Genomic DNA, 12,634 nt, shown 5'->3' on the forward strand with positions numbered 1-12,634 from the left:
TGCAGCCATCTGCCCCGACAGGTTGGGGTGAATTGAAAGAGGGAGGACAAGAGGGAGGGGAGGTAGAGACAGAAGAGAGAGACGAGGAGCAGAAATTCAACAGTTGTGTCAAGTTATCAGTTGTGAAACAGTGATGACATGTCATTTATACAAGCAGCAGCAGAGATTGTTGATCAAGAGTTATACTGATATCAACTTTAATGACTGTTTTTAAGACATATTTACAAGGACACATTATGTACACTACAGTATACTCATAATTAGAAAAGAAAAAATAAATAATAATAGCAATTCCCTAAACAATAAGGATCATCTGCTTAGATATAATGTGTATTTTTCAAAACTAGTCTTGTTGAAAACTGGTCACTGACTGAATAATCAACCTGTTTATGTCAGAAATATTTATTTATTTTGATATTTTCATGTTTTTTTGTTTGTATCTTAGAAAAATCTCATTATAAATATATGATATATAATATTATTATTGTTAGTGGAGGTTTATTTCTGCCGCAGCCCATGTCAGACTGATTTTATATTTTCACATAAAAACCATGACCTGTTGAGACTTCAGAGAGAATTTAATTATGAAGTTAGGCTGCACACACAAATTAAATTACTGCAGAGATTTTTTTCTCCTCTCTCATTTTTCATTCTCATCTCTGTCTGCCACTCCATCTCTTTCTAATATATTCCATTCTCGTTTTGGCTCTTATTGTGAACGGCGCTGAGACCTGAAGGAGCTGCACAGCTCTTAGAGGGGAAAGTAGAAGGTTGAAACACTTAGCAATATTGTTCTGATTTGTCATGCTGCTGTTTTTCATGTTTCTATACCTTTTCAGTTTTCATGCCGACTAATAAGTAATAAAAACAAAAATGCATGAAATGACTACTTTCACAATAATGTAGTTTTTAATATTGGCTCTTTTTTATCTTATTTATTGTTTATGATCCTTGGTTTTATGTTTTTATTTAATTTACTACTACTGTACTGTTACTATTACCTCATTGTTACTTTAGAAAAAGCATGATTTTACTTTAATATTATCTCCTTATTACTGCACTGTTTAACAATGTTATTACCAAGCTGCAAATTAAATAAGAACTGAAATCCTGTACCTGAGGTTTTTTAACAATATCATGTTTTTATTTGTAAAAAAAGAAAGAAAAGAAAGGACATTTGTAAGTTGTACTTATCACTACAATAATTATAAGTATGTCATATAAATACCACAGTTCTGTATAAAGGACAATAACTGTAGTATTACCATAGTATTATTAATATATAACACAATTAGTATCATGTTATTATTTTGAATTCATGTTGTGTGTGTATAATTTGCACTGAAATAATGTCCATGAGATTTTGTTTATTGGTGGAACATGACCCCAAGAAGGAAGGCGTTAAATAACGTCATCCTGGACACTGACTGAGGTTTTCTTGTTTTTCTGTATTTTATCTGTTATAGAAACACAGTTGAGAGTTGAGCAGCACAGAGAATTCACAGATTGGTTTTATCTGCTCTAACTCTGAGGGTCAGGTAAATTTCATGCTGATTTCTGCAGCAGAGTTGAGTCTCATTCTTCCTGAACTACTGCAGAAGACTAACAAGCCTCTCTGGGTTTCAGCCTCGGCCCTGCTGGGTCATTATTTCACTTCCCAGAGAAGGTGATAAAAAGCAGCAGAGGAATAGTCAGAGTGAGTCAATGTGTGGAGGCTATGAGGAGCATTTTCAGTAGTAACATGTGCTGAATGCACAGTGAATGAATCCTCAAACCTCCTCCTCCTCCATTCTGGACATTTTCTGACTTCACTGTTGTCTGTGGTTAAACCCGAGCTCTGCTCCACTGTCTCTCTGAGGGAAATGGTGATGAGGGCGTTTGTTTTTGAAGGCGGGCGGAGGGCAGCGACTCTCACAGAATACTGATGAATGTGAAGCACATGGTGAGCTTTATTACAGTGCTCGAGGGTTGGTAAGTTATGATAAATCACTCGGCGCAGCTTCATGGCCAAGTGATGCAGTTAACCTGTGATAAAACACAGTCAGGCACGTACACCTGGATGTTTCCAGCGCTCACAAAGTTGTAACGTGTGTGTGTGTGTGTGTGTGTGGATACAGAACCCACAACATAGGAGGGTTCAGGCGAGAATCAAGGTTTAATTAAACATACTCATGCAGGGTTCAGTACAGGAGCAGGCAATCAGATGGAGCAGAAATTAAAAAAATACTGGAGACTCTTGCAGGTAAAGGAATCAAACAACCATGCTGCTGACGAGACGGGTGAATGATATAATTGTGATGACAAAAAAAAGACCTGAGACAGATGTGTCGTAAGGAAATACAGGGGTGATCATTGTATGACTCACTATTATTTTATTTAATTATTAATTTGTTTTCCAATTGTTACAAACGCATTAATGCTGAGAAATATTTATTTGTTATTGAGGGTGCATTCACACCAGCTCCTTCTTCATCAAAACTTCCATGGTTCTGAGGCTTTTGAGTTGTAACCAGAACCAGAACTGTGTCAGTGTTTGGATCTAAAACTGAAGGAGGTGAATGATTCCTAAACACAATAACATACATGTTTATGTGACACATCAACACAACAGCGTGTCCATTTGTTTAGATACAAGCTAATATCCATGTTTTTATAGATATAGATATATATATACATATGTATATATATTGTACTTTTTAATTGAGTTTTATAAGAAGACAAGGACAGAAACAGACGACATGCTCACAATGAAGCATAAGGACATAGTAACAGATGTTCAGTTCTATTACAGGAACAAATATTTATGCCACATATAAACGAGCTGTCCAACTGCTCATAAACACCAGTGTTTGTTTGTTTTTTAAAGTGAATCTTCCGAAGATAAAACTTATTTCATGACTGGTCACAGGATAGTTGTACAGACGGTGAAGGAACAGAAATGAGAGTTTGTGTTTTCTTCATCTTTCAGACACTGGCCACAGCTGTACCTCACCCTCCTCGCGTATTAAAGTACCTAACTTTAATACTTCTATCACCACTAATTACATTTCACACCAGCAGCCTGTGTTTAATATTCCCTCTCTCACATTAGAGCTAATTGTATATTACACACAGGCTTTGTCTGCAGCTCTCTGCTGTCCTCCATTAGTTACAAACATGTGTTCATGTATTTGTTGCTTTGTGAGGACCAGAAATTGTACCATACAGAGTGAGGACATTTTGGCTGGTCCTCACTTCTATAAACGGCTTTTTTGGTTAAGACCTGGTTTTAGGGTTAGAATTGGGTTTAATTTAGTAGTGATGGTTAAGGTTAGGGTAAGGGGCTCGAGAATGCATTATGTCTATGAAGGTCCTCACTCTGCATGTGTGTGACCTAGTCAGGAGCAGTCCTCTTCATGGAGACCACAACCCTGTCCTCAGAACCTGATTTCTGAGAACTGGTTAAATCCCAAAAAGCGTCACATGAAGACAAGCGGACATATTAGATAGATATTAATGTTGACGTTCGAGGGTGGAGTCTTTATTTGGTGAGTCTTTTGTTCACTCATTTATCTTCTACCACTTTATCCTCCACATGAGGGTCGCGCGGGGGCACAGGGGGAAAAGGTAGTGTACTCCCTGGACAGGTTGGAGCTCATCACAGGGGACACATAGAGACAAACAACCATCCACTCTCACATCTTACAGTCAGTTTAGAGTATCCAATTGACCTAATTCCCATGTTGCATGTTTGGGAATTACCCAAACACACACAGGGAGATCATGCAAACTCTATGCAGAAAGGCTCTTGTTCTGACCGGGTCTCAAACCCACGACTTCTTACTGCAAAGGCAAGAGCGCTAACTACACCAACCGTGGTGGCCGGGTGTGTGTCTGTGCTCTCAGGTGGTCCAGGCTCGGGGAAGGCGGTCCAGTGCCAGCGGATGGAGGACAGGTTCGGCCTGCGTCATGTGACCCTGGGCGACCTTCTGTGTAACGAGCTGCAGTCTCACAGCGAACGAGGGCGCCACCTGCAGGAAGTCCTGGAGAGAGGAGAGCAGCTGCCCAAGGTCAGTGTGGAACGCTGGCACAGAGTCCTTAATGAAACAGTTCACGCAGCATCTCCACACCGTGTGAATTTGACATGTTAAGTGACATTTATGGGGTTTTATCCACACTTTCCCTCAGTGAGCATCATTTCGAGAAACGCCTTAATTCATACACACGCTGTATAACGCTGCAGTACATATGCCAGGCCTGTATGTGGCGCTGTAACCCTGCCACAGAAGTACACCCACAATGGAGAAGGAGCCGTGGAGCATGCGCGCTGTGTACAAACTATTGGAATAAGAATAGATTACAACGTATACAACCACAGAATGAACCAGGCAGGGGGACTGATGACAGAAAATGAAATGTTATCATAAAACAAATAGACAGAAAGTAGATGATAATGACGAAGATAGCAACAGCTCCAAAAATATCATTTTAGGGCTCCCAAAACACCGGTTCCATTAGGGGAAAAACTGAGACAATACAGCCCTTTAAACTCTGGTCCTAAATCACACCCTAAGACATGTCCTTCAATGTCCAGCTCACTTTGAAGACAGCAACATGTGACTCTCACAGTAATGCTGCTGCTGCTGCTGCTGCTGCTGCTACGACCCATTTTTACAGCATCAAATCATGACCATTTATTTCTACGTCAGCAACAGCCCGAGCCCGAGGCTTCGTTTTTTCAGGTTGTCTGTCTTATTCTTGTCAAAGACCAGATTGCGAGATCGTCTCGAGGGGAATGCTTTTCAAATTTGGCACAAGATCAAGGATGAAGTGATTAAGTTTACGCTGGTCAAAGGGGTCACAAGTCCAGGTCACTGAGACCCCAAAAATCCCACTTTGTTAGAATTCTTTTTAAATCTGGCAGAAACATTCACGTTGGACTCAGTGGTGAGCTGATTGAAGGCCACAGTGACCTAACAAAATGTTCCCTTCAGGAAGCCTGGAGGGAATCATCCGCCACAAACATTCACTCAAGTCAACATATGAGTCTGGAAGAAAAACATGTGTAGCACATTTTCTGTAACTTGTTAGAACAAACTTTCCTCCTCCTCCTCCTCCTGGTGTGACGCTGCATAGATGTGTCAGCACAATGGTTTTTAGCGGCTGACGTTTTTCCTGCTGACAAGCACGGAAGGGATCGTTTACGCACACTGCACACTGTGTCGTGCCTTAAAAATGACATGCTACAGTCTGTGAAAGAGAACCAGCCCAGTGTGACATTCACATACAGTTATCACACAGTCTAGTCTGAGCAAAGATGACCCAGTTGTTCAGTCGAATCCAGTTTTACGTCGACACTGGGAGATTCTCCGGTCTATAAGTCATACTGATGGAACTGTTGTGAGTTTGTCGACTTTGCGCCGGCACCTCAGGACTTTGCGGATGTTCAGGCGGAAAGAACACTGGGATCTGCTGGAGATCGCAATGTTTGTCCGAGATTGATTGAGTAACTACGGCGTGCTTCATGGATATAAAATGATTCACTTGAAATGCGTGCAGGCTGGCTGCGTCGTGACACAGGAAGCAATCCGTAGAGATTGTTAAAGAGGAGGGCTAGTGGGCTCCATGATCCTCCTGGAGCTTCTCATCTACAGAAGCACGTGGCAACCAAAGCAAAAAAAACAAACAGAGCCTTTTTAAAAATGATTTTAGGTGATTTTTCAGACCACGGGATGTTTTTTGTAGCAGTCTAATCAAATACTGTATTTTTAAAATGCTATTGAGGGGGGTGCTGGTGCCAATCCCAGCTGACATGGAGACAAACAAACATCCACTCTCACACTCACTCCTACGGTCACTTTAAAGAGTCCAATTTGCCTAATCCCCAAATCTGCATGTGTTGTTTCCGGAAAAAACCCACACACACACACACACACACACACACACACGGAGAAAGAGTCAGTCCACACACACACACACACACACACACGGAGAAAGAGTCAGTCCACGCACACACACACACACACACACACACACACACACACACACACACACACACACACACACACATATATATACATGGAAAAAACAGGATGCATAGAAGAGTGGTTTTGAATTGGTGGTAAAAACGCTGAAGAGAAAAGTGAAAGAATGAAAGGATGTCACAGCTCCACCGCCGTCACCACACCCACACTCTGTGATTGACAGGTGATCTCAGCGTAAAGGAGAAGTGCCAAAACATAACCGCAGTGAGAACTGAGCGATAAACTGTGCAAGCTGAATAATAATTAAAAAAAAATGAGATCTCGCACATTAATATTTCATGAAGACGGGGAGCTGAAGATGAAGCGTCGTTGGAAAAATGAAGGATGAAACACCTGATACGTAACATGTTTTCCTGCCAATGGCCTAATGAAATAAACAGAGGAGAGTTTGAATCATACATACAGATTACACTTTTATGCATATTTTTGTACCAGACGCATCCACGGTTCACAGGAAACGCGTTTACCGGGAAGACGGACGCTGTCGTGCTCATCAGCTCAGGGAGTCAGTCTGTCCCTGACTTGTTAAAAACATAATTTTGTTTTCCCGCAAACAGCTGTGACGTCAGTCTTTATATGGAAGACAATTTAGGGAGAGAGAGGACATCCAGGTCACCTTTTAATGCCAGATGTGAACAGTCCTATTTAGAGATTTGAATCCTTAGTGCTCACCGCTGCTGTGGGAATTATACACAACTCCTTACATGGACATCCTCGGGGTGTGTGTTTATATGTCTCATCTTCAGGCTTTACTAAATGTTATATTGCATTTAAAAAATGTTTTTCCAAATTTCATAATATTCAATCGTACTTTTTGCTCAGGTGTTTATATAGTTGGTAAAAAAAAAAAAAGAGGAAAATAATAATTTCATCAGATTGCTTATAGGTGGTGCTGAAAAGAAAGGATGTAAGAGATTCTTATATACACTTAAACATAGTAATGGCAAAAAGCAGCCTAAATGCTTAATACCAGATCCAGAAACAGCCTCAGCAGCACTTTGCATTTCTGTAAGTGCATTAATACTTTAACTCTGGTCTGCTGTTGCTCTTTTCAGTGCACGTCTGACCGTCCATCGCTGCAATTTAACCTGTTTGTCAGTCATTCAGCGAAGGATGTCACCCTCAGAGACCAGGGAGGAGAAATGACGACATTCGGTTGTGAAAAGGGGCCACGCGGTTGTTGTGGTAGATAATGGATGGTTCTGAAAAGATTTTTTTCTCAAGAGCATCCGGGGCCCAGGGTGTCTCTCATCTGCAAACTATTTGCACTCGATTGCTGTATAAACATAGTGGCACATATGCGCATATGTGCATATAAACATATACAGTGCTTCACAAATGTATTAGACCACCTGCCATCAAAACAAGAAAACAGAAATATTTCAAAAACTACTGTAATTTAAAAAAAAAAGTTGTTTATTTGGAAAATAAACAAAGCATAACATTCAACCACAAAAAAAAAAAAATTCTGTTCAGGATTACAAGTAAATAACTTTAATTTGACTTCTTAATCAAGAAATCATTATGTGCTTTATTATTTTTTATGGGTTCTTTTGGAAAAAAACAAAAAAAATGTTTAATCATTTTGGTTGTGCTTCTACAGACTGGAACTAATATTAACCATTACAGAAACAGAAAAAGTGCTGGTAATTTAGAGCAGCTGTGGCATAAATCTTACACTGGGTGATGGTCTAATACAATACAAAGAACGCTGCTCATTCCTACACACTAGACCTTCAAGTTCATTATGAAGTATAATTCACTTTTGACTTATAAAGAGACATATAAAAAGAAGCCATGCGGAGATTTCCTTTCTGTGGTCTCGGTGGTTTTCAAACCCGGCTGAGCTGTCTAAGCTTCTTACAGCACATTAAGGTCATGTCCCATGCGTTCACTGCCAAATGCTTATTTTTATGTGTATGTGAGTGAGACGGTTATGAAGAGAGAGATGGTGATTTAAAGCGGGATGAGTAATCCCCACACTGGGATTAGTGAAGTGCACCTCAGCAGGTTCACATCACAGGATGAAGAGGAGAGAAAAACACAAAAAAAACAGCCACCTACATCACAGTTTACAGGCTTTATCTCAAAGTGAGATAAAAAAAAAAAATGCTGTTGTGTGCGTCTCGCTGCCATTAAAAATCGACACGGCGGTAAGTTAGAAGAAAATGTTGTGCTGTCGTGTTGCCTGGCAACACAGATAGTGCAATTTAGTATTCTCTGTCAAGTGAGATCCCTCAGCAGACCATCATCGGCTGCCCGTCTGGTCACATGCGTTTGCACGGATGCGGACGGAAACAAAAAGCCTTAATATTTCATGTGTTTACAGCAGCAGAAGTGGGAGAGTGGGTGTGTGAGCACTCACGGAAACTCAGTTAAAAAGCATCGAATGTAACGAGGGACAGAAGACAGACAAATGAGACAACGCATGTATCAAGAGTTTGACGCCCAAAACACACCAGGTGTCCAGGTGAGGATGTAAACAGGGCTCAGTCCCAGGTCCCACTGCACTCACTGTCCCTACAGGTCCTTGAAATCCTTGAAAACTTGTGAATTTGGAAAAACATTTACAAGGCCCTTGAATGTTTTTTCAAATGGCCCTAAACAGACACGGGTCATTGAAAGTGCTTGAATTTTGTGCACTAAAGAAGTTAAGTTGATATTTGTTTGTTACGACGCCACCTACTGTTTCATGCCCTGCATTGCTCGGTGTACACAGACTCTCTCATGACGTGAGATTAGTAAGAAGTAATAAGTAAGACAGAGCAAATGACGTGATGCCTGGGAAATAAAAGAAAATCAAGATCTCAAAGGACAATCACTTGTCCAGATGCAGAGCGTCCTGCAAATCAATATATGTGGACGTCATGGACAAAGCGGCTCTTGAAAGTTGTCCTCCCATTTTAAGCTGTGTCAGCACATTCAGTCCTGATGTCAACCAAGGTGTGGGAACCCTGTAAAAAGTGATAACAGTTTAGTAAACAAGGCCACAAGTACTGATGTGATATTACGCATTCATTATGCATAATATTAGCATCGTTTTGGAGGTTTCAGATGGGTGACGTGGTGGAAAATGCTTTTTTAATAATAGATGCACACCGTGGTTTACTTCTGAAATCAAGTTGTGATTTCTTTGTTATACTGAGCAAAGATTATACACAGATTGGAAACACATGCAACCTGTGCATGGGTAGGACTGACCTCTGACCTCCTGGCATTTGTGTGTGTGTTTGAATTTCATCCTTTTTCAGGACACAATGCTGGAGCTGCTGTGTGACGCCGTGGCGTCGTCAGTGCAGCAGCAGCGGCCGGGGAAAGGTCTCGTGATCAGCAGCTTTCCCAGAGACCTGCAGCAGGCGGAGGAGTACGAGGCCAAGGTCAGAGCTGAGAGAGAGAGAGAGAGAGAGAGCGACTGACGGGACAGGAGGTGTGGTGTGGTCAGGAACAGCGTTTCCCAGTCCTGGTCCTCCCTGCGTGGATGTTTCCTTGCTCTAACACACCTGATTGAAATGAATGGGTCGTTAACAGACGGCTTATGACGAGCTGACCGTTTGTATCCGGCGTGTTGGAGCAGGGCCGGGGCCCCCCCGAGGACCAGGATTGAGAAACACTGGTCAGGAACACAGGTTACTCGCCCGCAGACGTTGGTTTTAAAGAGTGAAGAGAGGAGTCAGAAGGGAAAAGAAACACGTTTCACATGCAGCACTGACACCAGCTTGAGAAATGACAATTAAGTATGACTCATAGTAATAAGTGTGGAAGTAATGGTTAGGAAAAGACAAGAAGAGAATTAGAACGACAATGACTTTTTTAGACAGTGACGAGAATGACATTTTTAAAACACACACACTGACTCCAGCTTTCCCTGTGCCTGGTGTGTCAGATGGGTGAACCCAGCGCCGTCCTTCTGCTGAGCTGCTCCCCCGACACCATGTCCAGCCGCCTGCAGTGCAGAGGCAGATCTCACACAGACAGAGAGAGCGCCACACACAGGCGACGTGAGAGCTTCTGCAACAACAGCCGGGAGCTGGCTGCACACTACCAACACAAGAGGCTCCTGCACACGGTAACGACAGAGACACTACACACACACACACACTCGGCTTCATGTCACGCCTGAATCACATGTTAAGTGTATTTATTACCATATTGCAAGTGACTTTTTCCCCACCCTGGTGCCCCAGGTTGGGCACCATGGACTTAAATCCCGTTTCTTCTCCATTCTGATGCCAATTTGTTATCATGCGATGGGCAGATTACATGTAGAGTTTTCAATAATTCTCACACCAGATACTGTTTTTGTCTTGATTGTTCTGTAGAGATTACGTTGCGATGTTTTCACAGAGACTAACTCACTGTGTATTCTGTTCCTCTGCTGTGTCCACTAACATGACGGTCAAAAGATAATCAAGCAGTTTCTGGTTGGGGTCGACGGTCCCTTTGAAATGAGCTGTTTGAACCTTTAAATGTCACATCAGGTGTACGGGAGACTGGGACTGTGTGTGTGTGTGTGTGTGATGGGGGTATGGACTATTGAATGTCACAACAGGTATTGAGGTCATCAGTCTGCTGAGCGCGCCCACCGCTGTCCACGACATTATTGTCATTTCAAAGGCCTCGTCTGAACTTGTTTGTCTGTCGTCTGCAGATCGATGCCGAGAAGTTGCCAGATGAAGTGTTCACGCAGATCTGCCAAGCGCTGGAATCCAGTTTCAACATGTAATTTCTACACTTTCCTCAAATACCACTCAAACACCCCCACCCTCTTCTCAAAGTCCGTCTGTTAAGACCTTTTCTCTCCGTTTCTGACCCCGGCGCAGACCTGGTATTAACACCAACTCTCCGAGTGATCCAATCACATCCAGATGACACACACAAAGTTCAGTTGTGAACGCCCCCCCCGATCCGTCCTGAATGCAGATCTGATCACATAAACTACATTCAGAGGAGGCCACATTCCACATTAGAGAGCCGACTACTTCCTCTGCTGACGTCCTCTTGCGGTTTCACAGTATTATTACACTGATCAGCACTCGTTGACTTATTCATAGCCATCGCCACAATATTAACACTGATCAACACAAGAGTTCTCCTTCTGTTAGAGCAGCATGAGTACAGCTTTGATTCATTCACTCAAGCTTCTGAGGGGTTTGGGGGGTTAATGCAGAGAGCCAAGTCAGAGACACTAAACGTGTCTTTATAATCGTCACACACAGGTGTCAAACTCAAATGACCTGGGGGCCAATGAGTGTCACATCATTTCATCATATATTGAAGATTTTCATGGTGATATTTCAGAGGATTTCAAAGTAAAAAGTGCTCGTTTTGATGAATAAAAACATATTTAGAACACAAAATAAGTCTGTTAGTGTCAAAGACACTAAAATTCACTAAATAATAAGGTGGACAAGTGTAATTTTCACATAAAACAAGCCAAACCAAATGTCTTATTATTACTATTGTGAAAGTATTGCTAGAAAAAATATATATAGATATATATATATCTATATATATATGCATACAAACATCTATATACATATTAATGTATAGATATAAAAAGAAAAGAAAACAGAGTTGGCTCACTTAGAATACCAAAAATAGACTTAGTCCCTGTCCTAACTTGCCCGACAACATGAATTGCAGCTTTTTGGAAAAACTGCTGCAAAGTCAGGAAACTTTGGTCGAAACTATCACGAAATCCTGAGTGTTACCGTGTTTTTTTTTCCTCTCTCTCCCGCTCTATCATGCACAGACGCACCAATAGAATCATGTCGACGTCAGACACAAGAAATCTAATTTTACAGTCCCAATATCAGTGTGTATTTGAATAAAGTGCAGAGGAAGACACATTCCATCTCCTGCAGTCACAGGGCGCAGGCTAATGCCAGGTGTGAACAGTCGTCACAACTCTGTCCACATGTGATAAGACCACCGAGGCTAATACCAGGTCTAACCTGGAACACATCATCTCACACCTTCACCAGAAATACCTATCATTGAACTTTAGTCTGCATGTCCCAGCATCCTCCCAGCATCCTCCCAGCATCCTCCCAGCGTCCTCCCAGCATCCTCCCAGCGATCAGTGACAACTTCTCTCTGCTTTTGATGCTGCCAAAGCACCAGTTTGTTAAACTCTGCTGCACCTTCTTGCATCGTCTCTTTCTTTCTCTCTCTCTCTCTCTCTCCTACATCAACCTACAATATATGCTGCCAACTGCCAGACGGAGGCACATACATGTACAGAGAAATTAGCATTCCCCGCTGTGACTGAGCGCGTTTCTCCAGTTGAACGTGACGGGGGTTCAGTGGGGGCTCCGTGGCTGCCGGAAAAGTGAAAAATGTCCAGCATGTGTTAAGGCTCTCATGCACAGCAACATGCTTCACCGTCGTGTCACGAGCATGCACAAATTACAATCAAGCTTGACTGCCTTTAATTTTCCTGCATTAAATAAGAAACGGCAGAGTATTTAACAATATTGCATTTGTATGTTTTTAAGCTCATCGTTCAAGTGCTTGTTTGAGTCTGGTATTTAACATTCAATAAAGACAGTGCATTTGCTAAACGGAGGATTTCTGCGTGTGCTTTGGTGTTTGGTGTGTGTGTGTGTGTG

General features: G+C 42.0%; 1 protein-coding gene across 1 annotated transcript in view; it reads left to right on the forward strand.

Moving 5' to 3' along the window:
• The window catches only part of ak5 (adenylate kinase 5), a 53,612-nt gene extending 42,215 nt beyond the window's left edge, over positions 1-11,397 (forward strand). The window contains exons 11-14 of the mRNA XM_044019133.1: positions 3,886-4,049; positions 9,275-9,400; positions 9,907-10,089; positions 10,672-11,397. Coding sequence (XP_043875068.1) covers positions 3,886-4,049; positions 9,275-9,400; positions 9,907-10,089; positions 10,672-10,746 — 548 coding nt within the window. The 3' untranslated portion in view covers positions 10,747-11,397. The remainder of the gene's footprint in view (positions 1-3,885; positions 4,050-9,274; positions 9,401-9,906; positions 10,090-10,671) is intronic.
• Positions 11,398-12,634: the final 1,237 nt, after the last annotated feature.

The sequence above is a fragment of the Solea senegalensis genome, linkage group LG1 (genome assembly GCF_019176455.1).
Source record: "Solea senegalensis isolate Sse05_10M linkage group LG1, IFAPA_SoseM_1, whole genome shotgun sequence".
NCBI classification, from domain to species: domain Eukaryota; kingdom Metazoa; phylum Chordata; class Actinopteri; order Pleuronectiformes; family Soleidae; genus Solea; species Solea senegalensis.